The sequence below is a fragment of the Lepidochelys kempii genome, chromosome 1 (assembly GCF_965140285.1).
Source record: "Lepidochelys kempii isolate rLepKem1 chromosome 1, rLepKem1.hap1, whole genome shotgun sequence".
Classification (NCBI taxonomy): domain Eukaryota; kingdom Metazoa; phylum Chordata; order Testudines; family Cheloniidae; genus Lepidochelys; species Lepidochelys kempii.
This window is the reverse complement of record NC_136380.1, coordinates 291,925,396-291,952,285: the sequence shown is the minus strand read 5'-3', so window position 1 is coordinate 291,952,285 and position 26,890 is coordinate 291,925,396. Positions and strand designations below refer to the sequence as shown.

At 43.6% G+C, this 26,890-nt stretch overlaps 1 protein-coding gene across 3 annotated transcripts in view; it reads right to left on the bottom strand.

Moving 5' to 3' along the window:
- Positions 1–26,890, bottom strand: part of PPM1H (protein phosphatase, Mg2+/Mn2+ dependent 1H) — a 224,873-nt gene that overhangs the window by 11,658 nt on the left and 186,325 nt on the right. For all 3 annotated transcript variants that reach the window (XM_073327913.2, XM_073327914.2, XM_073327915.2), the window contains 3 exons: positions 15,636–15,699; positions 11,203–11,310; positions 2,791–2,942 (listed from right to left, as the gene is read on the bottom strand). In XM_073327913.2, the coding sequence (XP_073184014.1) occupies positions 2,791–2,942; positions 11,203–11,310; positions 15,636–15,699 (324 nt within the window). The remainder of the gene's footprint in view (positions 1–2,790; positions 2,943–11,202; positions 11,311–15,635; positions 15,700–26,890) is intronic.

Sequence of the window (26,890 nt, the reverse complement as noted above, 5' to 3'; positions counted from 1 at the left end):
TTTCATTAGTTTGTAACAAAGGTTTTGGGAAAGCTTGTTTAAATACAGATGGCAGCCATGCCAAAACCGGGAAATCAACAATCAAACAACTTGTTTCTAAGCTGAATGCCACACAAAACCCAGCTCTCCATCCCCCTCGGGCATATTCCTGCACTGTTGCAAATAGAATCATGTCCTGAAAAGAGGAGAAAACTTACAGGAAAATTCTCTAGGACGGGGGATGGTCAACACTGCTCTCTGTCTGTCCACCATGGAGCACTACTTCAGACTCAGATGATCAGTATGTTCTCACCAGCCAGGAGACTTTCCCTAGGGTTCTCTATGCTTTTTGACTGGCTGAGTCACCCTGCTCACTTTAAGCTTTGCTGACAACCCCTATTTCTAACTGAGGTGCACCAGTGGTCGAGGCCCCTGCAGTGGCAGGGAGTTGATTTAGTGAGATATACCCAGATGATCCTGGCAAGTGACCCATGCCCCATGCTGCAGAAGAAGCCAATGCACATCCCCGCAAAGTCACTGCCAATCTGACACGGGGGAAAATTCCTTCCCAACCCCATGTATGGCCCTCAGTTTAACATTCAGTGTGCATATTCTTATGTAGTCAGTGCCTATTTTTTAGGCCCTGTTCCTAGGCACTATTCACCCACCCAGCCTCTCTTCCTCCCAACCCATGTTGGTGTGTTGGATGTCCACATGACCAGCTGTTGCATCCCATTGCGGTGGCAAGTTGGAGTCAGCACTCAGTAGTACCATGTGCACGTACTAGCAGTGAGCAAGAAGCAACCATGATAAGAAGGACAGTACCAGGTTTTGTGGACAGTTCTTGTGAGACTCTCCCTTTTTTGGGATGGGTGGGTGTGGCAGGTGTGGTGCAGGGAGAGAGGAAGCAAGAGCTGGGTGAATGAAGTCCCAGAGAGGTGGGGAGGTTCAGAGATTCAGGAAGCAACCCCTGAAAAAACTTATTTATAGAAGAGACAAATGGTCACTACAGTATTCGGGGAGCCTTTTAGCACTTGGTTTGGCTGGTATTTACCTCTTTGGGAACAGGGCAGGAGAAAGGGGGATGGATTTTCCCAATCCTGCTGGCACATCCCTAGACTTTGGTTTTTTGTTTGTTTTTTTTTTAAATGAAAGCACCATTTTGTGTTGGCTGTACAGCATATGCTGCTGCTTCTCCTCTTGGGCAGGCTGTATGATGCCGTAGCCCTGGCCTTTCCTGCAAAACCTAGTATTTATTCATCTATCTATCTTTGCAGAGGGACTAATAAGCCGTAGGGAAGTCAAGCAGCCCAGGCTCTCTCATTTCTACCACATCTCTCGGAGAGAGGAGATTGTGAAGGTCAGAATGTCACAGCTGCAGCTTCACGCTAATCATCCATTCACCTGACAATCCAGCACTTGCAGTGAAATGCTATTTTACATTCCATGTTTGTAAGTGTCAGTATAAGAAAATACTGTTTGCAATTTTCTCTAGAATGGCTGTCACTTAAAAACCCAAGTGGCTGTCAGAGTGCCTTTGCCCACGGTTATCTTCCCCGTTTTCCTTTGTGTGGTAGTACAGGGCGAAGCCTGAAAAGATGATGGTTCAGAAACAAACACATGAAGCATTTTCAGACTTGCTTTCCTCTTTCCCACACCAACTGCCATCGATATACTAATGTAACTAGAGCGCTATGCATTTTTCCACACATTTTCATTTGCGTGCCGAAATATCCCAGATTTTGTGTCTGACGCTGGGTTGCCCTCCCAGTTGACACAAGGGAAACGGGTGAAAAATGTTTAAAAAACTCCTTTCTCTGCTGTATTCGAGTGGGAGTTTTCATAAAAGGAAAAATGCAACCCAGGAGAGGGGATGGCGCAGGAGAGAAGGGTGGCTGGGCACAGAAATCAAGGGGCCTGAATTTGGGAAGCAACAATGAGGCCCCCTTTCACGCTGATATTCACAATAAAACAGACTGACCCACTCACTCAAGGGAGAACTTGACTTCGGGAACTTAACTCTTCAGGAACGTTTGTATTGCTAGATAATAGGATGCTGGGAAGAGCAATGTTGACCAAGAAGAGGCGATAAAGCCAGGAAAATAGCGAATATAATTGATGAAATGGGTTGCAATCAAACTTTTCATCTCTTGTTCTCACTCAACTTATCCAGCCGTTGGCACTCTGGCCACATGACTGGTTTTAAGAACATAACATGACTAGTACAGTGAATGCACAATGAGCAACGTTACGGGAGCCCACATTCAAAACCCATACGTAGCCTCAAGGCTCCTGCACCAGGTGACTGCACTGAGGAAAAGATGCTCGGAACCGGTAGCGGAAGGTGGGCCAACTACCTTTCCTCCCAGCACTCCCTAGCAACAAAGCCTCTTGTCATCTGGGTTGGTGCTGAGGCACTGCAGCTGCTAACTTCCTCAGGGGAAAGAGAAAGTTATTCTTAAGTGGGAAATGGCTTCCCAGAAGGAAACGATCAGCCAGACAAACAAATATGCCATGTCCCTCTCTAGAAGGAGCAGAGGTCTCCACACAGCTTTAGTGTGGTGGGAAAAATAGAACCTATGCCCAGATACTGTAATCCCCTGCCTATCCCCATACAGTCAGCAGGTTTTTAATCCATATTTGATAAGTCCCCCTTTGAGAGTCTCCAAGCTGCAAACCTAGCCATAAAGACACAGAAGAACTTAGAAGAGAAGCTCATTCACTTCGGGCTACTCTCTGGAAACAAATGAGTTACAAACCCCACGCTTGCTGTGGCAGAGGAACTCTGAACGGCCAGGTAAGAGCACAAACCTGTGGGGATCATCAGGGTCACAGTTTGGTAGGAAGTTTGTGACAGCTTCTGCCACTTCTTCATTTAATAATACATCCCAGAGTCCATCGGTAGCTAAGATCAGCACATCCTCTGGTCCGTGCTCATACTGCAGAAGATTGTAGACTCTCACCTATAACCACAAAACAAGAGACATTGACTCGGATGAAGGAGGAAATATTCCAATTCTTGTGAAAATCTGCTGATGATGATCTTGAGTTAGCCACTTAGGCAAGGGAGCTCAAATACCCCCACGTCGCACTTTTGCTCTCCCCAGCACTCAGTAGGGCAACTTCTTCATGGAGCTGGCAATCTCTCTTAGGCCCTAATTCAAAATAGCATACCCTACTGCTGGATGGCACTTAATCAGGTGCTTAAGTGTTGACCTGAATAGGAACAGACTTGACTGTTCTTGAATCAGGGTCCTAATGCATTTATGTAGTGCTGACAGCGGTGATCAAAGCAATCAAACCTATTCCTCTCCCTTCTCCTCTTGTGGCCATGCTGTGCATTTTGGCTATTCTCCATCATTGGGATAGCTTGTCAAATAAGAATTTAATAATTTACTTGATGAATTTTTAATAACTGTTTTCACTATTTGCCCAGAAACCATTAACTATGCCCAATAAATTGCACATGTTCTGAAGTGCTCAGTGCATTGTATAAGGATTTGCTACCTAAAGTCTTTTCTATAGCCATGATCCAGCAAAGAACTTAAGAATATGCTTAACTTTAAGCATGTGAGTGGCTCCACTGAAGTGAATGGATCATATTCTTAAGTGATTTGTTGGACTGGGGCCAATTTAAGGAACCACATAAAATATTAATGGAAAAGGTTCTTCCATACTAGGTTAATTCCCTAAAATGCCCATTGGTCTTGTTACTTAAGGCTGAAGTCATATAGCTAAGAACTGAACTGACTTCTCAGACTGGCCCCTGATGCTGAACAATCTGACATCCTATGTTTAAAATGGCCTCCCGTAACCCCCTGCTTGACTGAGCTGTCTAAATAATGAAATCAGGGGGTTAACTGAGTCATTGCAAGTTTTTCAAATGAGTCTTTTGTTGGATGTAAGTCTTCTCCCAGCCTGCCATGCATTCCAACTGTCAAACCGCCAGCTCCTTTAATTCCCCAAACTAAAACTTGGAATCCTTGGGAACCACTCACAGAGCACTTTAATTACCCCACCAGTAATTTGAAAGACGTGTGACAACCTTGGAACGTAAACAAGAAGAAATGATGATCTGTATTAGAATTTGGGAACAGTGCACCTGGTCACACATGCTGTTTTATCCTTGTGCTTCAAGAGCAGCATCAGTGCTCCACAAATTTGTTCGGACATGTACTTGGCACAGCTAGAAGATGGGGAGTGATTTCATTCTCTCTTGGCACATTCTCTCATTAGGAGCCAAGGAGCAGGAAACACACATAAAATGCTTGGACCTTTCAATGTAATTATGATTTTTATGGGATCGCAACCAGGACAGGAGAAACAATCATGTCCATCTCAGTGCTAATCCTCACAGTTTTTTCCCTTTTGCTCTAAAGAGAGAGAGGGTCATTTGTAAAATGTATCGATTGCTTTATTATTTAAGGTCTATCTGAGTGAGGACTTTTGAGATGAGCCAAAAAAAAAAAAAGTCAACCTAGAACACTCCCCACTGTCTTTACCTCCTGATTCAAATCTATCAGAAATACAACTCCACAGCAGCAAATATAGTCTATGGAGACTGTGTGTTACAGGTACACCTCTGTGCCAATTCACAGAGGATACGAGTGTTTCATAGAATATTAGGGTTGGAAGAGACCTCAGGAGGTCATCTAGTCCAATCCCCTGCTCAAATCAGGACCAATCCCCAACTAAATCATCCCAGCCCGGGCTTTGTCAACCCGAGCCTTAAAAACCTCTAAGGAAGGAGATTCCACCACCTTCCTAGGTAACCCATTCCAGTGCTTCACCACCCTCCTAGTGTTTGCAGCCCCCGACATTATAGAACCTTGGCTCTTTAGTGCAAAGTGTAGCAGCTCATGCCTTTGTTTGTTGAAGTCACCAGCTCAACTGCCAGTGTATTGGCCGAGATGATGGTCATCACAAAAAAAACATTTGGAAGTCAGATCTCTTGGATGTCAGCTACTTTTACACAGACAGTAAGATACTTAAATGTTAATTATCCACTTAGCAGTGAATCACTCAGAACAAAACACATGTAAATCAGAAGACTTTTCTAAAATCCATCTCTGCCCCATCTCCCTCACCTAGATAAAGAAAGTTAAAATTAAAGTAACAGATCCTCTCCTGCTACCACTGGGGAAAAATGTTATGGGCCAGACCTTGCTCGTACTGAAGTCCATAGCAGATCTCCCACTGATGTCTATGGAGCAAGATTGGAGCCTATGGCTGCTGCTTCAAGGCAATAGAATCCTGTCAAAACTATAGCTGATGCAGCAGATGAAGGGCCCAAGATATATATTTCCGCAGACTCTAGTGTACATTACTGAGAAGAGAGACTATTTTGATACAAGAACATTCAGGTTTTGGGGAAAACTCAGGCAAAGATAATATAGCTAATTTAGGAACTAGCGGCTATTTTTTATGAGGAAAGACTAAGCTTGACATGTTCAAACCTGAAGAGATGGCAAGGAGATGGATACTGACAGACACCTAATGATGCACAGTAGTTAAGGGGTATGGGCAATGGTGTGAACAAAGAACCAGCTATTTGACTGGTATGCAGTTCAATGAAAATAATGTGAAGTTATGGAAGGAGGTTGGGTTAGTTGTCAGATGTGGCTCTCTCCCCCAAAGAATGATTATCACATCTAATTGTCTACTCACTGTCATAAAGTAGCCAGCTTTATAAACTTTCCAAACCTTTGTAGATAGGTAGGATATTACAATATTCATATTATTTCGTATACCAAGCAGAGGCCATGTCCCGGTGATGTCACCTGGTTGACAAGTAAAGTATTTAAGGGTGGCCACAATATTTATTGTTTTTCCTTCAGTTTTCTAAAATACATCTACAGGTGGCTAGCAAGCACTAATAGACATGAGTTAATTTAGAGCTGTTCAGAGAATCACAGTATTTCAGAGGCAGGCTGTCTTGCCCAGATGCATTCCCACTTAGCGGAGCTGTTCCAGTTCTCATTTTTAATACTATCTTCTTGTATTAGTTATTTGCAATTTTACAGAGGAGTAACATGACACTAGCATTCTCATGTGGCACATGTATGACACGATATACATTTTATGTGGCCGAGAGCTATTTATCAACTCCATCTCACCAGCCATTTTCCCCAAAGCCCTGAGCTACCCCCTGCTTGCTGCCCTTCCTCAATAATAATTCAGGCAATTCAGCAGATATGAGATTTAAATGATGTTATGGCTGTGACACAAATCACTCAAACTTGCGTGCGCTTCAAATGGATACAGAACTCTCCAGCTCACACAGACATGGGTGGCTGGCCAGACCACCAGGCAACCTGGGCAAAAGCCATTTTCCCAATGCAAGCGGACTCTCTGTATGGCTTCCACTCCCTCTCACTTCCTTTACTCTCCCTGCTCCCTCTATGCATTTAGGAAACCCTCCGTCCACCTCCAATGTCATCAGGAAGGATGGACAATTTGGGATCTACCTCATGCTCTGTCTTAATTAGCCCATTCTGCAACTTCATATCCAAAAGTAGGAATGTTTAAAGCCAGCAACAAAGCAGCACGGTCACTTCTGCACAGCCAGCCAGCAAGGAGAGGGCAGGTTCGATGAATTACACAATGACTGGGGTCTTCAGACCTCTGCTAAGGTTTAGCCGTGGATGCTCTGTGCTACAGCTCAGTTATGCACTCTGTCTGGATATGGATTGTGCATTCTGTTATTCAGCAAAGCTCTTAATGTGTGCTGAGGAAATACTCCAGTGCCAAATCCTGGATCGGTGATACAAAGGATGGGTCGGGTTTGTGGTTACATCTCAACAGGATCTACCATACATACATAATCCCAATTATACATATAAAATGATGGGATCTAAATTAGCTGTTACCATTCAAGAAAAAGATCTTGGAGTTATTGTGGATAGTACTCAGAAAACATCCACTCAGCGTGCAGCAGCAGTCAAAAAAGCTAACAAAACATTGGGAATCATTAAGAAAGGGATAGATAATAAGACAGAAAATATCATATTGCCTCTTTATAAATCCATGGTACACCCACATCATGAAGACTGCATGCAGATGTGGTCTCAAAAAAGATATACTGGAATTGGAGAAGGTTCAGAAGAGGGCAACAGAAATTATTAGAGGCATGGAACAGCTTCCATTTGAGGAGAGATTAATAAGACTGGGACTTTTCAGCTTGGAAAAGAGACGACTATGAGAGAAGTCTATAAAATCATGACTGGTGTGGAGAAAGCAAATAAGGAAGTGTTATTTATTCATTCTCATAACACAAGAACTCAGGGTCACCAAATGAAATTAATAGGCAGCAGATTTAAAACAAACAAAAGGAAGCATTTCTTCAGACAGCACATCGTCAGCCTGTGGAACTCTTTGCCTGAGGATGTTGTGAAGGCCAAGACTATAACAGGGTTCAAAAATGAACTAGATAAATTCATGGAGAATAGGTCCATCAATGGCTATTAGCCAGGATGGGCAGGGATACTGTCCCTAGCCTCTGTTTGCCAGATGCTGGGAATGGGCGACAGGGGATGGATCACGTGATGATGACCTGTTCTGTTCATTCCCTCTGGGGCACCTGGCATTGGCCACTGTTGGAAGATAGGATACTAGGCTAGATGGACCTTTGGTCTAATCCAGTATAGCCGTTCTTATGCACCACCTTCAAAAGGCCATACTTGGCTTGTGAAAGAGCCACAGCTGATCTGGTATCCCATTCGTGTTCTTAAGCGAGCCAGCCAACTCTTGCTTGAAAACAACTCATAGCAAACTAACATGTAGCCTGCAGCCACCTGAGATGGTCCTGAACCAGCCTGGCCCAATGGAATTCAAGCCAAGACGGACAACACTCTACATTCAGCTTCAGCTGCATTTACTATCAGCATGGCTACTTCAGTAATTTAAATCTTTTCTTAATTGTATTGTTCCTTATACGTGCACAGTTATCCAAAGCAGTTTCAGTGGCACACATGGAAATCTCTTTCTATACTATCTTCCAAGTAATTTATATGTAAATAATGAAAAACTGGTCCCAACACTGTTCCCTGCAGCACTCACCAATTAACCTCCTTTTAGCTTTTTACTGCTACCTTTTGTTTCCTGCCCTTTAGCCAATTTCCAGTGTACTGTGCCAACTTTCCACTTACTCTGTGGCTCTGTCTTTTATATTAACCTACGAGGCAGACCATTTTCTCAAATGCTTTCTGAGAAATCCAAGCACTGTGTAAGACCATCTACTGCATTTTTCATTTCTTCCCTGACAGTATTAGCCTAAAAGAATTCCAAGCCAGTCAGATTTGACCTGCTATTCCTGAAATCACCTTGATTCTCCTGAATCATACAGTCCCTCTCCAAATATTTACCCAACTTGTTCCTTTAAATGGAAGTCCTAAAGCTTTCTACCAAACACTGGTGTCAGTCTAACGTTGTGTGATTTCCTTTTACATACTGTGAAGTGTTCAGCAAGCTCTTTTAGCACAGCCTTTATGGGAAAAAAGGTTCTTCAGTTCTCCCTCTCCACATCATTCAGTCAGACAAGTGGTCAGGTGAAATAACAAGGGCCAAATGGCGCCATCAGATGCATGCCTTTTCCAACAAATGGGTGAGTAATCATTTGAAGAATCTTAAAACCAAATCTTACCTCCCAGATACAGGGACAAGATTCCTATTGAATTCTACTGCCAGAATTTCATATTAAGATTTGTCAAATGATTATTTCACTATGAAAAATAGATATGTAATACAATGTGAGATCTCCTCAGCTCTGGTAAGTCTGCTTTGTGCTTCTCCAGTTCATTGTAAGGTTCAGTTTTCTAGAGCTGTGAAAGTCTTTCAAATGTTGTCTCATACCAGCTGAATCACCGAAGGCTGACTGTCAGACTTGGTTACGGGTCTGCTCCTCTCATGGGTTGGTACGTCTATTATAGTAAAATTTGATTCCACCCAAAAGTTACTTAAACCTACACTTCTGGAGTTAGAGTCAGTCTGCTTCTTCAGATATTTAGATTCTGATTTCAGATGCGTTTCTGTTGCAACCTTATATCATAGCTTTGGTTTTACTATTTGAAACAAATTTGCCATGTTCTCCCCTGGCCTGGGAAAGGGGCCAGTGGCCGTGGCACAGGACCCGAAGTCAGAAGATGTAGTTCTATCCTGTCACTGACTTACTGTGTGACTAACTTCTCTATGCCTCAGACTCTCAGCCTGTAAAATGGAAATTATCTTTCCCCACCTTTATATAATTATTTGAGGTCCACTGATGAGGAAGTGCTATCGAAGTTGCAAGTATTATTACTACTTAATTTACTTCCAAATGCAAGTTCCCCAAATGGCAGCACAGGGCATTGCTTCTTAACATAGCTTTGTCTGCAAGATGTATTGCAGGTTCCTGACAATATAGAGACAATATCTGAGAGAAGAGCAATGTTCGGTGTGATGGTTTTTTTTTTTGGCACATGTATTTGTTTTCACATAGAATTTGATTTCTGCTGGCTTATCTCAAGATTGCTAGGGCTGATATTCTTCATTTCCTGCTACTGGCCCCTATGACATTTCTGCTAGCCTTAACTGCCAAAGGACTATGGAAACAAGGACAATTTTTTGCTGCCATTTGATCAGGCACTTGCAGAGTCTGAGACTCAGCTAGAGTATGCGTTACGCGCATCACGTTTTGGAATTCAAACACAAATTGGAAAAACCTACAAGATGCAAGATACAAATCTCCAAGATCTTTATATTGCATGAATGAATGTTGCTGCAGCGATTGGCAAGGTTGATCCTGCCGAGATACTATAGTAGAGCCGGGTCTTGGAGTGCCAAAAAGAAGAGGTAGAATTGCAGCATTACACTGGCACAAACCAAATCTATTACAATGATGAGGGCAGAAGTGCTGATTCCCTGGCTTGGGACAGCAGAGATGGCATACACTGAAAAAAACCAGGGAAAGGAGCAGAATGAGAGGGGGAAGGATGATGGGTGGCTGTCAATAGACTTCTTTTCTTTAAGTGACCAGAATCTCTCTCTAGCTGTCTTTCAAGCCTCAGTGGAAGCACTTTTTAGTCAGGACTTGTTAGTTTGGCAGCAGCATTACGTTTCAGTATGTGCACAACTCGCTCACTCCCTCTTCGTAGTCACTGCTAGGGCACTCAGCACCATAGCACGCAAGTCTCAACTGCTGGGTCAAATGTTGGCAACTGTTGAATATTTGCTGAAGCCAGTGGGAAGTGCAGAACTCTCAGGATTTGACCCATGGTAAATAAGACTCCTCATGTGTGTTCACAATGGATTCTACTCTTCAGCTCTGTAGGCTTAATCTGTCTTGCTTACTGTTTTAAATATAATGTTCATTACTAATTCCATATATTTTGTTATTCCAGGGAGGTTTATGCAAAAAGGAGTTTTCAATGAGGCTCTGAGGACAGCCAGGCTCAGTCTCCTTCTAAGAACCTCCAGTAGGCCACTGCAACATCCTGGGCCATCAACTGAAAATGCCCTACCTCCTGCTCTGGAGTGCTTCACTCCAAATACCATCAGCTACCATGTATTGGATAGTGATGAACTGAAAATGTTCTGGAAGTCAGGTCCCAAATGACTGAAGGCCTTAAAGATTAAGTATTGGGTCTGCAAGTGAAGTGGATCAAGGGCAGGTGTGGAGCTTATTTTGATGCGCCCTGGCTATTTTTCCTCCTTAGACATTGGGGTTCTGTGCTGTGTACAAGCTGTAGTTTCCATGTTGCCATGCAAGAAATCAGGGACTCCAGTATCTAGTTTCTATTCTCTTATTTCATAAGCTGACATTGGCTTTAAATTCTGTGTCAGTGGTGTGCTCGGTCACTGAAAGGGAAACATAGGGGGAAGAACAACATCTTGCGCCACTGCAGAGTGAATCCGTGGGCTGATCATGAAGCAGCTGCAGAGTCACATCCAATGCCCCTCGGGCAGAAGGACATTAACCATGACACTTAGAAGGCGGAAAGGCATCAGGAGCCTGACAGGGATGTGTATATTCCTGGGGCAGCAGGAAGAGGAATGAAAACTACATTACTATGTAGCGAATGGCATCAATCCTGTCATTATTTCCACCCTTGATTTACACATTTATTTAAGTGATCAAATAACATGCTGGACATTGTCCACAGTTGACAGCAATTCAGGATGAACAATGTGCGCTTAATTTAATTAATTTTCTTCAACTCCCATGTAATAAAAACATGGATGGTGTACCTCGGGAGATGAGGACAGAAAAGGTTTGATGTAGATATTGGAGTCATGCACCTTCAGGTCATGGTCTCCAAGTCCTCTAGTTACTCCAATAGTTGCCATGACACGAGCCTGGAAACAAGAGAAACGCATTAATATCAAAGCCATTTCCAGACACAATGTTAATGTGATAGAGAATTAAAAACTGACCCCACCACGTAACTGCTAGGGCTTTTGGAGGAATCACCTCTCTTTTTCAATGTTTCCTCCCCTATACTGGGGAGTTAACAGACAGTGATCTTTAATCTTTTCACTTTCACAATTTTAGCTGCTTATCCACCAGGGTCACTCTGACTTCAATTTCTCCCTTTCTACAGGGTCAAGAAAAAAACCTGCCTATCGTTCTAGACCATAAATTAAATTCCCCTGGGTAGTTCAGGAGTGGGTTTAGCATCCATTGCATCATCAGGTGCAATTTGGGACTGCTGTAAATATTTGTTGTCTCAAAATTATATATAGCACAGAGAGAAAGAGAATGAGTGTGTGTGTGTGTGTGTGTGTGTGAGATCTCAACCAGAATCAAAATTCTCTCTCATTAATCTAAGTCTGCAGGAATTTAAAAATACCTAATGCACCTCTCTCTACCAATTCTTTGTTCTCCCTTCCCCGCCTCTATTTCCCCATTTCCGTTTTTTTTGCATTGTCTAGATTGTGAGGTCTCTGGGACACTTGTTTGTGTACCATCTAGGACAATGGAGTCTTAATCTCTCTGTAAGAGTCCTCAAGTACTACTTGCAATAGAAGTACTAAATTATATTAAGCGTATGAAGCACCCAGCATGTTAGTCAATAAGAGCACTCCGTCAGCAGAATATTTTGACAGCTCTTTCTGGAAGTATTGTCATTTTCTATATGCAACATCCCCCTGACCACCTGGGAAGAGGGAAGGTGCTGAGTGGTAGGCAGCTTTTGAAAAAAGGGAGGTAAGGTAAATATTGAGGGTTCCTCCCTCCTTTTATTTTGTTTAGGGGTACAACACAAGGATGGCTGTTATGCTTCCTGTTGTTTGCTTTGGCAATGGAGCCATTTGCTGTGAGTGTGAGAAACAGTCCCATGGTAAAAGGCATCAGCATGCCTTCCTGGATTAAACACATAATAGCTTTTCATGCTGACAACATCTTGTTATATCTGCAGGAGGCAGAAAGCTCGTTACAAATTACAGAACTTTGGAATTTGGGCAATTTGGGATTTTGAATCAGGCTTCAAAATAAACTATGATAAATCTGAAATTTTAGGAATTAATATTCCCAAAAGGGTCAAAACCAACTGTTGTCACATCTACATAAACTGAAATGGGTAAAGGAATCTTTAAAATAGTTGGGAATAAATACTGTGGAGAAACAAAAATAATTTTAAGGCAAGTGATCCTTCAATGTGAAATAAAATGACGAAAGTCTTGGAAGAATGGAACAAATAAGAAATAACCTGGCTAGGTAGGGCAGCCTTGGTAAAAACAAATGTCCTCCCAGTAATTTTTTTTTCAGTACATCTCTGATGGTATCCCTGGCATGAGATCAGAAATATGGCAGGGTGCAGTATTAAAATTCATATGGACATGTAAGACCAAGGGTGAGTTCTAAGTTCTGTAAAAGTGGGATGGACTAGCTTTCCCTAATTTGGTTTATTATTGTTATGCATATTATGCATTAATATCTGGTTAACTAGGCTAACAACAGACCACCCAAACATGGGGTAAAATTCTAAGAAGACTGGAGCCCAAGTATGGCTATTCTTAGTCATGGTTGAGTTAAAAAGAAACCTAAGTCACCAAAAATAAAAGGTGGTCATTTATCCAGACTATCTTAGCAGCTCTGGACAAATTTTCTAAATTCCTGTCACCAAGACCCTCTCCCTCAACTACTTTCTTTAATCATCAGGAATTTATCCCTAGGACATAATCAAAGTGACTGTCCACCGTAGGTAAGAGCTGAGATTATTCAATTCTGACAGCTGTTCCTTGGTACCAATTTGAAATCATACCAAATTATACCATGTAATAATGTAAGTGATATAAATATCCCATATTGTCAATATTTACAAGTCACACATTTTATTGTGAAATCTGGGTATGAGGTGACTCTAGCTAGACCTTTAAACACATTTCAAAGGTTGAGCCAGGAGCAAGCTGAAACAAAAGGTTTAATTTCTAAAACATATACAATTTGGATTGAAAAAGATGTTGATAAGAAAACAACCCAGATGGAAAGATAGGAGAAGGATTTGGACAAAGAAGTTGACGCGGGTGAGTGGGTCTCTCTATGGGAAAGGGGATATTCATCTTCAATATATGTAGCTCAAAGATAATTGTTATAAACTATTACCGTTTAGATGGGATTTGACTCCAGTTAAGAGCCATAATGTTTTTGCTACTAGAGCCGTGCTCTTTTGGAGGGATTGCAGGTAAAGGGAAACATACTTGCATGTAGGCTGGATGTGTCCAGGATTTAGATGGTTTGGGGAGCAATTATTAAAGAGATTCATTTTATGACAAAATGTAGGCATCCTAGAGATCCCCGATCTGCTTCCTTAAAGCTCAAGTAAAGGTTCGACCTTTTAAGCAGAACTACAAATTAATTGCTTTGTTGTTAGCAGCTATACCTTGTGTTGCACATTATTGGAAAAAATGTGACCCCCTCCTCCTACAGAATTGTTGTGTAATAAAATATGGACAGTTCTTGTAATGGAAAAGCTTTCACACCAAGAACGTACACAAGAAAAATGCCAAAAAGAAGACAGCTAGATACTTGGCACTCTTTTTAGCATACTCAGAGGAGGGGGGCTTCTCAACCAGCAAACCAAAATCTTTAGCCAGTTTCTTTGAATATTAATCTGATCCTGAATAAGTAATATATGGTTTAGTATGTTAACATTTTATTTTAATTTTGCCTTAATAAAAAGTTTTAAAAAAACCAACCCAACCCTAGGGGTTTAATAATGAAGGCAGCAGGATGTCTCTTCATAATGGAGCGCTGCCACATATTTCCTTTGGCAAGACAAGAACCATGATGCAAAGTTAAATCGCTGATGTGACAGTAATATGAACACAGTCATTACTGAGAACAGCAATAATTTCAGAGGTGCACCTCACTCCCCAATACTCTCTCTCAAAGTGCTTCTCCTGACTGCAGAACCAGTACAGATAAGATCTTCAATTACCACAAACACCTCACCTACTTGCTAGAGGACTTTTCCCCTGAATCAGCAGCCATCCCTCAAGAAACTCCCGAGTCTTCCTTAACTAATACCCTGCCACAGAACAGCCAGCAAGGCAATGAATCCAACATCTTCTCCCAACTACCTTCCTATCACCCTCCAGTCAGGGGGATGGGAATCTGGGGCCTCCTCTGAACCAGGAAACTTATGCTGTGGATGCTAGCTAGTGACCGAGATGACTTTAAATAACCTTATACATTAAAACACTACATCCACAAAACAAAGAGAAAATAAATTAAAAAAAATAACAGGTGCACAAACACTTTGCAAACAAAAGAACCAATCCCATCAAACCTACAGATAAGCTACAGCAGGTTTGAATCCTTCATAACTAGATTATATCTGAAGATTGCATATTTCTATATTCAAATAAGAATCCAAACAGTGGGGAAGTGCTGTTTGGAAACACAGTGAGCATACTAATGTCAGCAAACTGGGACCTCGGTGTCCTTATATTCATCCTATTGCTACGTCTAGCTAAGCTTATTGGGATCAGAGCTAATAATCTTGCTGTTCATAATCATGCAATTGGTAACATAGTGGCACTTGGATGAAATTATCATTTTTCTTTAAAAAGGAATGTTAGTTCTCATTGGAAGGATACAAGGGTGGTTCATGTGACAACGGTCTAAGAGGGCATCACTCCGAATGTGTTACCTTTCTCTGAGATCACACCCACCTGTGCCTCCCCTTATGTCAGGATTTCAACAGCTTCCTTTATCTCAATACATTGTAAATCATGGTTAAACACACAACTGCTGTTTTAGTCAGCAAAGTGGATAGATTTTTGTCGTCTTCACCCAACCAATCCACATTTAAAATGCATTTCACAACCAAGCCATGAGAGCTATCTGCACATGAACAGTAATTTAAGATTGTCTCATTTTAGCTTATTTGCAACAATGCAAAATACTCTTATGAGCTGCGTACATGGAAGATACAAAAGGAAATTGAGCAACACATGACTACGTTTGTGATAAAACTACCTTTTTAATACACTGCACTTTTCCCTCCCTGCAGACAGCCGAGACTGATTTATGTCAGACACAATATTCTTTCAAGCTGTCAAAATGATAAAATAAAGAGATACTGAGCGGAAAACATTGGACTGCCACAAGCTACACTGAGTGGTAAACAGCACAGAGTTCTTTATCCCTTTGGTTCAAGGAAAGCTCACACGCCTACCTTCTTGCCTTCTCCATATATAAGGGGAAACTTCAAGTCGTCCTCCTCAATGCTTTTGTAGGCCCTGTGGGGGGGATAAACAACATTTTTTTAAAGCTTGCACTCAATTAGTGACCCTGTACCCTAACACAAGCAGCCGTGTATATTTTTATTATTTTTTCCTAGAGACTTCATCTTTGCAGCAAGCTGCCAGTTAGTTTGCATGTAGAGATTTTCCTTACAGGACTGTGCTATTTGAACAAAAGAAAAGCTAATGTAAAGAACATGCAGTATTTAACACCAAGCTGTCCTTGTTTCTATTAAGCGGAAAAAAGTACAGGTAAACCGAACATCATCCTAAGTGGTGAAGGGGCTGGGAGGGGAGATACATTGCTGGGCATGGCATTAGCCATACAATTGTACATTGCCATAAAGAGCAGGGATCGGATTCACATCAATAATCTGAAATGGAGAGAACTAGCAGAGGCTGTAGATGGCTGAAGTGTGAAACAGTTCTCAGATCCAGGTCTCACCTTCAGCAGTTCATATCAAAGCAAGTTTCATATTGTGGAGAGCGTGAGAAGATATTTAGAGCCCATTTGACCTTGGCTAGAACATTCACTTTGCCAGAAATTCTGTGTTTCACAACAGCTTTCAAATGGCTGAGAGATGAGAGAAGAATGCATTCATCCTCTAAATGTGTTTACTGCATGTGTGCATACACTACCTTTTACACCTCTGATTTTGAGCCCTGGTGGGGTTAAAAGGTTAGCAATTTTCCTGGTGAGAAATTAAGAAACAGAAATGAAGAAGGTTGTAACTATTATAGCTCTTGAGAATCCTTTTGTATTATCGAACATATTCTAAGATCAATGAAATGGGGCGCTCGCTGGGTTTAGGTATGTAGCCCTAAACATCAGACAACAGGATTCACCTCCATCACCTTCTCTATATGACAATTTTTTTTTCCCTTTGCACTTTGCTATTTTCTCCCTTTCCCCACCCTTTGAGTTACCTCAGACACGTCACCCGAGAGAACAAATCAGTATTCGGCACTGAACTGGAATGCTCAAGTGTGAAAAAGAATGCACAGTAGCGCACCCTCTTGTCAGTCTCACCCAGAGCCTCAACAGCTAATGTTCAGCTCTGGAGCAGGACTGGCTGTTTGAACTCATGGGAATCAAACACAATTAGGTTTAAACAACATTAAGGTTGTGATACAAACCAGCAGAAGCCAGGAAATTCAAGTTTAAGGCTGAAATCCTATATTGAACAACCCCGCCTGCTACACCGAAATACTGCATAGAGCTGGGATTAATACAGGGTGTTACATTACATACCTACCTGTGCTGCATTACCTTGGCACAGCACGGGCAAGTCATGATCACGAGGCAGTGACACAGGCATGATATGTAAGCCTCATCTTTACCTTGCCTTGTGTTGTCAGCTGGTATCAATTAGCTTTTTCAATTTTTGTTTCCATATAAAAAAAAGTTAGGTAAATGTATTTGAGTGAAAATAATAATAATTGCATATTATTTAACCTTTGCATTGAAATGCCGCTCCTGGAGGAGATAAAGTCGATCATACAATGAAAGCCATTGTTTTTTGTGAAATCTATGTTCTATGTAGCTGCTACTGCCCAGATACTATAGTTAAAGGAGGCATTCATGCGACAGACTGAAAAATACAGTTACAAACTGGGGAAATACTGGCTGTGCTGTAGGAAGCACAACTGAGTCTTTTCTATGCTCTGAGCTATTGAGCTAGTACAGCCAAAGGATGAGTTCTTGGGTTGATGTTCTTCCACTTTCTTGGGGACAAATAATTGTCCACTACAAAAATTGTGAGATACTCACTGTGACGGTGCCCCCCATAAGGCTTTATGGAAATATACTTATGAATATATATATGACATAACTAGAATGTGTTTTATGCTACATATGCCATGTAACATATCTCTGTAAAGGTTATGATTTACTGAATCTATTAATCCTATTTGTATGCATGTATCATTTTTGTATTTGAAGTTATGAATATTGGCTGCATACTTATTTGATTCTAAGTAGGTTTTAATGAAGAGGTTGGTCAGCTTCCTGGGAAAAGACTGTTCTCAGTAAGTGCCCAGTCAAGAAGCCCTTAAGCCAACAATGAACTTGGAGACGCCAATCCACATCTGGGGTTTCCTAGGAATGTGGCTTGGCTGGTAAGGAACTCAGTCATGCATGGACATGTGACCTGCCCAGGTGACTCCAAAACTCCATTTTGTAGCTGGACTTTGCATAGGAGAGAAGAGGGGGTCTCCACCCACAAGAGAAAGTCTATTTAAACCCCTGGGAGACCCCTCCATTTTGTCTTCAGCTGGCTAAAGAGAGCCTCTCCACCCCCAAGGATACCTGAAAGAAACTGGAACAAAGGACAGTAACTACAGGGGATGTGAGTGATTGCTGGACCCAGACTAGAAGGAGACTAGTCTGTAAAAGGAAGTTTACTGGATTTTATCTGTATTCAGTTTTATTACTGTACTAGACTTAGACTTGTGTGTTTTATTTTATTTTGCTCGGTAATACACTTTGTTCTGTCTGTCACTACTTGGAACCACTTAAATCCTACTTTCTGTATTTAATAAAATCACTTTTTACTTATTAATTAACCCATAAGCTTTATACAGGGTAAAACAGATTTATTTGGGGTTTGGACCTGTCATAAATATAAAGGGAAGGGTAAACCCCTTTGAAATCCCTCCTGGCCAGGGGAAAGCTCCTCTCACCTGTAAAGGGTTAAGAAGCTAAAGGTAACCTCGCTGGCACCTGACCAAAATGACCAATGAGGAGACAAGATACTTTCAAAAGCTGGGAGGAGGGAGAGAAACAAAGGGTCTGTGTCTGTCTGTATGCTGGGTCTTTGCCGGGGATAGACCAGGAATGGAGTCTTAGAACTTTTAGGTTTCAGAGTAACAGCCGTGTTAGTCTGTATTCGCAAAAAGAAAAGGAGTACTTGTGGCACCTTAGAGACTAACCAATTTATTAGAGCATAAGCTTTCGTGAGCTACAGCTCACTTCATCAGATGCATATCGTGGAAACTGCAGCAGACTTTATATATACACAGAGAATATGAAACAATACCTCCTCCCACCCCACTGTCCTGCTGGTAATAGCTTATCTAAAGTGATCATCAGGTGGGCCATTTCCAGCACAAATCCAGGTTTTCTCACCCTCTACCCCCTGGATTTGTGCTGGAAATGGCCCACCTGATGATCACTTTAGATAAGCTATTACCAGCAGGACAGTGGGGTGGGAGGAGGTATTGTTTCATATTCTCTGTGTATATATAAAGTCTGCTGCAGTTTCCACGATATGCATCTGATGAAGTGAGCTGTAGCTCACGAAAGCTTATGCTCTAATAAATTGGTTAGTCTCTAAGGTGCCACAAGTACTCCTTTTCTTTTTTTTTTTTTTTTTTTTTTTTAGAACTTTTAGTAAGTAATCTAGCTAGGTATGTGTTAGATTATGATTTCTTTAAATGGCTGAGAAAAGAATTGTGCTGAATAGAATAACTATTTCTGTCTGTGTATCTTTTTTGTAACTTAAGGTTTTGCCTAGAGGGGTTCTCTATGTTTTTGAATCTAATTACCCTGTAAGATATCTACCATCCTGATTTTACAGGGGGGGATTTCTTTATTTCTATTTACTTCTATTTTTTATTAAAAGTCTTCTTGTAAAACACTGAATGCTTTTTCATTGTTCTCAGATCCAAGGGTTTGGGTCTGTGGTCACCTATGCAAATTGGTGAGGCTTTTTATCCAACATTTCCCAGGAAAGGGGGGGTGCAAGTGTTGGGAGGATTGTTCATTGTTCTTAAGATCCAAGGGTCTGGGTCTGTAGTCACCTAGGCAAATTGGTGAGGCTTTTTACCAAACCTTGTCCAGGAAGTGGGGTGCAAGGTTTTGGGAAGTATTTTGGGGGGAAGGACGCATCCAAACAGCTCTTCCCCAGTAACCAGTATTAGTTTGGTGGTGGTAGCGGCCAGTCCAAGGATAACGGGTGTAATATTTTGTACCTTGGGGAAGTTTTGACCTAAGCTGGGAAAGATAAGCTTAGGAGGTTTTTCATGCAGGTCCCCACATCTGTACCCTAGAGTTCAGAGTGGGGGAGGAACCTTGACATGGTGGCATAGTGGTGGGATTAACCTGAAATCATTTTGAGATCCAGTTGAGATTTTTTAAACTAGAAATACAGATTTTAAAAAGGAATTTTTAGGAAGTCCAGAAAGCAGCTTTGAAACTGAAAGCAGCTTGGTTTCTCTCTGCTTTGTGGCCAAGCAGAGACAAAAGGGGATTATCTTGTGAATTGCAGGTTTTCTTTGCCTGGAGGCAGGGTACTTAACTCCTGCAGGGAAATTCACAGTCTTCCAACCCAGAGGTTTTTTTTTTCTTTTCTTCCTAAAAGTAAATAGGGGGGGTGTGTGCTCTACCCATTTGCCTGGAGACAAAAGTGGCAGGGTTTTTTTTTTAGGATTTTGATTTTTTTTGTTTTACAAGGAGCACAGGTTTGAAAAGGAATTTTTTTTTCCTTTGGGCTGGGTAAGCAGGTTTCCAAGTAGTTGGAGGTTTTTTACTTTAATTTGGGCCCAGAGCAGAGACAAGGGAATTGTCTTTTTCTGTAGGCTGACAGTCACTATCAGAGAATAGGTATTCTATTCTAGCACAGCAAAATTTTACAGCCAAGTTCTGTTTGTTTATTTCTAAACCTTGAGTGTAAAGTTAGTTAAAAACAGAGAGGTTAGAATGACCAAATCCTCAGCTCGACTACAGCTGGAATTAGCCAAATTTCAGGCTGAGGAAAGACAAAGGGAACATGAAAGACAGATAGAACTCATGCAGCTGAAGAAGGAACAAGAAAGGGAGGCAGAACAACACCAAGCGGCTGCTCACAGGAGAGCTATGGAAGCGAGGGACAAAGAACTGGAGGAGAAGGAAAAAGAGAGGAAGCATGTGGAGGAGGTGGAGAGGATAAAGGCCCAGCAGAATATCCCAACAAACCCTAGTAATCCTTCTCCAAGTACCACTTCCCATCCCAGAAAGTTCCCCACCTACAAGGCAGGCGATGATACTGAGGCCTTCCTAGAAAACTTCGAAAGGGCCTGCCTTGGGTACAACATCTCTACTGACCAATACATGGTAGAGCTGAGGCCGCAGCTCAGTGGACCCTTAGCTGAGGTGGCAGCTGAAATGCCTAAAGAACACATGAACAAGTATGAACTGTTTAAATCCAAGGCGAGAGTCAGAATGGGGATAACACCCGAGCAGTCTCGTCGGAGGTTCCGAGCCCTAAGGTGGAAACCAGACATGTCATTTACCCGACATGCCTACCACATTGTGAAACACTGGGATGCCTGGATATCAGGAGCAAGTGTTGAATCTCCAGTAAATTTGCCCTTCCTAATGCAAATGGAACAATTCTTAGAGGGTGTTCCTGAGGAAATAGAAAGATACATCCTAGATGGGAAACCCAAAACTGTAATTGAGGCAGGAGAGATTGGAGCCAGATGGGTGGAGGTGGCAGAGAGGAAGAAAACTGGTCGCAGTTGGAGCAGAGACCAGAAGGGACCACCCCAGACCACACCCTATTACCGGGGGCTGCCCAAAGCCCCACCTACCTTCCAAAGAACCCTCCAGACCCCTTATCGTCCCACCACCCCGTTCTCCAGCAACCCTCCTCGCCCCAGTGACCCGTCAGCTGGACGATGTTTTAAGTGTAACGAGCTGGGGCATGTAAAGGCCAACTGCCCCAAGAACCCCAACAGATTACAGTTCATTGCACCGGAATCACACCAGAGGTCCACAGGCCCAGATACCTCCCAGATACCCTTGGAGCGGAGGGAAACTGTGAGTGTGGGCGGGAAGAAGGTCACCGCGTGGAGGGACACCGGAGCACAAGTGTCAGCTATCCATGCTTCCTTAGTGGACCCCAATTTAATCAACCCAGAGATCCAAGTGACGATTCAACCCTTCAAGTCCAACTCTTTCAATTTGCCTACAGCCAAGTTGCCTGTCCAGTACAAGGGCTGGTCAGGAATGTGGACTTTTGCAGTCTATGATGATTATCCCATCCCCATGCTGTTGGGGGAAGACTTGGCCAATCATGTGAAGCAGGCCAAGAGGGTGGGAATGGTCACCCGCAGCCAGGCTAAACAAGCCGTGAGGCCTAGCTCTGTTCCGGAAACTTCTATCAGGACCCAGTCAGAGGTGATGGACCCGGACCCCAGGCCAATGTCTACAACAGCAGTAGTGGATCCAGTCCCAGAGACCCAGACGGAACCAGTCCCAGAACCGGAACCAGCCAAACAACCAACACCAGACCCCGTGCCAGCACTGAATCCAGTACTTGCAACCTCAACACCAGAGGGCCCCACCGAACCTGAACTGGCAGCAGCCGATAACCCTACACAAGAGGCTCAGCCGGAGCCTGAATCCCAACATAGTACACCAGCGGAGAGCGGTTCACAGTCAACAGAAACAGCTCCATCCCCTATATCGCTTCCAGAGGGACCAAGCCTAGGTCCACAATCCAATGAGGAACTGATGTCCCCAGCATCAAGGGAACAGTTCCAGACCGAACAGGAAGCAGATGAAAGCCTCCAGAGAGCTTGGACGGCGGCACGGAGCAACCCACCGCCTCTCAGCTCTTCTAATCGATCCAGGTTTGTTGTAGAAAGAGGACTTTTATACAAGGAAACTCTTTCTGGGGGACACCAGAAAGACTGGCATCCTCAGAGACAGTTGGTAGTTCCAACTAAATACCGGGCCAAGCTCTTGAGCTTAGCCCATGATCACCCTAGTGGCCATGCTGGGGTGAACAGGACCAAAGACCGTTTGGGGGGATCATTCCACTGGGAGGGAATGGGCAAGGATGTTTCTACCTTTGTCCAGTCTTGTGAGGTGTGCCAAAGAGTGCGATGTGACGAAGTGGGACTCTTCTTAATGTTTCCTCTGAATAGTGTGGGGGTGCCTCAGTTTCCCCTAGGCAGTTCTTAAGTATCTAGGTGGTGGGGTAAGGGTGTATGATCATTGCAGAGCCCTAGAGGGCCAGTGTGTGCAGGAGTCTGGACACAGAGAATGGCCGACACCCTGTTTCCTGGCAACTGATGGCCTGGGCCCTTCCCCCCTGCCAGGTGAGAGCTAAAGGGTTGGAGAACAAAGGAATCAGGTGACCACCTGGCCCGGGAAAGGAACAAAGCCCAGAGGAGGAGGGGCTGGAGGGAGTTTCAGTTTGGGGCTGGCTGGGACATGGAGTGAAGTGCAGACGTGGTTGTCTGGCTCACTGCCCCCCAAAATGGACCCAGCTGAGGGGTCCCGTTCTCTGCACCTGCAAGCTCTGTTTTAGACCATGTTCCTGTCGTCTAATAAACCTTCTGTTTTGCTGGCTGGCTGAGAGTCACGTCTGACTGCGAAGTTGGGGTGCAGGGCCCTCTGGCTTCCCCAGGAGCCCCGCCTGAGCGGACTCGCTGGGGGGAAGCGCACGGAGGGGCAGAGGATGCTGAATGCTCCGAGGTCAGACCCAGGAAGGTGGAAGCTGTGTGAGCTGTGTGTCCTGAAGACAGGCTGCTCACAGAAAGGCGACTGCCCCAGAGTCCTGACTGGCTTCATGGGGAGCAGTTCCAGAGCATCGCCCAGGGACTCCGTGACAAGTGGGAAAACCCCAAGACCAGGTCAAAGCCCCTCTCCAGCCACTCCCCATCACTGAAGTTCCATTTCAGCGAGTAGCTGTGGATATTCTGGGTCCTTTTCCGAAAAAGACACCCAGAGGAAAGCAGTACATACTGACTTACATGGATTTTGCCACCCGATGGCCGGAAGCAGTAGCTCTAAGCAACACCAGGGCTAAAAGTGTGTGCCAGGCACTAGCAGACATTTTTGCCAGGGTAGGTTGGCCCTCCGACATCCTCACAGAGGCAGGGACTAATTTCCTGGCAGGAACTATGAAAAACCTTTGGGAAGCTCATGGGATAAATCACTTGGTTGCCACTCCTTACCATCATCAAACAAATGGCATGGTGGAGAAGTTTAATGGAACTTTGGGGGCCATGATACGTAAATTCGTAAATGAGCACTCCAATGATTGGGACCTAGTGTTGCAGCAGTTGCTCTTTGCCTACAGAGCTGTACCACATCCCAGTTTAGGGTTTTCCCCATTTGAACTTGTATATGGCCGTGAGGTTAAGGGGCCATTGCAGTTGGTGAAGCAGCAATGGGAGGGATTTACACCTTCTCCAGGAACTAACATTCTGGACTTTGTAACCAACCTACAAAACACCCTCCGAACCTCTTTAGCCCTTGCTAGAGAAAACTTACAGGATGCTCAAAAAGAGCAAAAAGCCTGGTATGATAAACATGCCAGAGAGCGTTCCTTCAAAGTAGGAGACCAGGTCATGGTCTTAAAGGCGCTCCAGGCCCATAAAATGGAAGCATCGTGGGAAGGGCCATTCATGGTCCAGGAGCGCCTGGGAGCTGTTAATTATCTCATAGCATTCCCCACCTCCAACCGAAAGCCTAAGGTGTACCATATTAATTCTCTAAAGCCCTTTTATTCCAGAGAATTAAAGGTTTGTCAGTTTACAGCCCAGGGAGGAGACGACGCTGAGTGGCCTGAAGGTGTTTACTACGAAGGGAAATGTGCTGGTGGTGTGGAAGAGGTGAACCTCTCCATGACCCTTGGGCGTATGCAGCGACAGCAGATCCAGGAGCTGTGCACTAGCTACGTGCCAACGTTCTCAGCCACCCCAGGACTGACTGAACGGGCATACCACTCCATTGACACAGGTAATGCTCACCCAATTAGGGTCCAACCTTACCGGGTGTCTCCTCAAGCTAAAACTGCTATAGAACGGGAGATCCAGGATATGTTACAGATGGGTGTAATCCGCCCCTCTGAAAGTGCATGGGCATCTCCAGTGGTTCTAGTTCCCAAACCAGATGGGGAAATACATTTTTGCGTGGACTACTGTAAGCTAAATGCTGTAACTCGCCCAGACAACTATCCAATGCCACGCACAGATGAACTATTAGAGAAACTGGGACGGGCCCAGTTCATCTCTACCTTGGACTTAACCAAGGGGTACTGGCAGGTACCGCTAGATGAATCTGCCAAGGAAAGGTCAGCCTTCATCACACATCTCGGGCTGTATGAATTTAATGTACTCCCTTTCGGGCTGCGAAATGCACCCGCCACTTTCCAAAGACTTGTAGATGGTCTCCTAGCGGGATTAGGAGAATATGCAGTCGCCTACCTTGATGACGTGGCCATATTTTCGGATTCCTGGGCAGACCACCTGGAACATCTACAAAAAGTCCTTGAGCGCATAAGGGAGGCAGGACTGTTAAGGCTAAGAAGTGTCAAATAGGCCTAAACAGAGTGACTTACCTTGGACACCAGGTGGGTCAAGGAACTATCAGCCCCCTACAGGCCAAAGTGGATGCTATCCAAAAGTGGCCTGTCCCAAAGTCAAAGAAACAGGTTCAATCCTTCTTAGGCTTGGCCGGTTATTACAGACGATTTGTACCGCACTACAGCCAAATCGCTGCCCCACTGACAGACCTAACCAAAAAGAAACAGCCAAATGCTGTTCAGTGGACCGGAAAGTGTCAGAAGGCCTTTAACAAGCTTAAAGCGACACTCATGTCTGACCCTGTACTAAGGGCCCCAGACTTTGACAAACCGTTCCTAGTAACCACAGATGTGTCCGAGCGTGGTGTGGGAGCAGTTTTAATGCAGAAAGGACCTGATCAAGAATTGCACCCTGTAGTGTTTCTCAGCAAAAAACTGTCTGAGAGGGAAAGCAACTGGTCAGTCACTGAAAAAGAATGTTACGCCATTGTCTATGCTCTGGAAAAGCTACGCCCATATGTTTGGGGACAGCGTTTCCACCTGCAAACCGACCATGCTGCACTGAAGTGGCTTCACACCGTCAAGGAAACTAACAAAAAACTTCTTCGGTGGAGTTTAACTCTCCAAGATTTTGATTTCGACATCCAACACATCTCAGGAGCTTCTAACAAAGTGGCTGATGCACTCTCCCGTGAAAGTTTCCCAGAATCAACTGGTTAAAATCGTCCTTGAGATGTGGAAAATATTGTTAGTCTTTATGTACTTGGTAGTATATTTAGAGATGCATGTGTCTTATTAACTCTGTTTTTCCTAGAGCTCCAGGAAGAAATCCCAGCCAGTGTTTCACCCTAGCTGAGATTTGGGGGGCGTGTCATAAATATAAAGGGAAGGGTAAACCCCTTTGAAATCCCTCCTGGCCAGGGGAAAGCTCCTCTCACCTGTAAAGGGTTAAGAAGCTAAAGGTAACCTCGCTGGCACCTGACCAAAATGACCAATGAGGAGACAAGATACTTTCAAAAGCTGGGAGGAGGGAGAGAAACAAAGGGTCTGTGTCTGTCTGTATGCTGGGTCTTTGCCGGGGATAGACCAGGAATGGAGTCTTAGAACTTTTAGTAAGTAATCTAGCTAGGTATGTGTTAGATTATGATTTCTTTAAATGGCTGAGAAAAGAATTGTGCTGAATAGAATAACTATTTCTGTCTGTGTATCTTTTTTGTAACTTAAGGTTTTGCCTAGAGGGGTTCTCTATGTTTTTGAATCTAATTACCCTGTAAGATATCTACCATCCTGATTTTACAGGGGGGGATTTCTTTATTTCTATTTACTTCTATTTTTTATTAAAAGTCTTCTTGTAAAACACTGAATGCTTTTTCATTGTTCTCAGATCCAAGGGTTTGGGTCTGTGGTCACCTATGCAAATTGGTGAGGCTTTTTATCCAACATTTCCCAGGAAAGGGGGGGTGCAAGTGTTGGGAGGATTGTTCATTGTTCTTAAGATCCAAGGGTCTGGGTCTGTAGTCACCTAGGCAAATTGGTGAGGCTTTTTACCAAACCTTGTCCAGGAAGTGGGGTGCAAGGTTTTGGGAAGTATTTTGGGGGGAAGGACGCATCCAAACAGCTCTTCCCCAGTAACCAGTATTAGTTTGGTGGTGGTAGCGGCCAGTCCAAGGATAACGGGTGTAATATTTTGTACCTTGGGGAAGTTTTGACCTAAGCTGGGAAAGATAAGCTTAGGAGGTTTTTCATGCAGGTCCCCACATCTGTACCCTAGAGTTCAGAGTGGGGGAGGAACCTTTACAGGACCCCATTGGGAGTTGGGCATCTGAGTGTTAAAGATAGGAACACTTCTGTAAGCTGCTCTCAGTTAAGCTTGCAGTTTGTGGGATGTG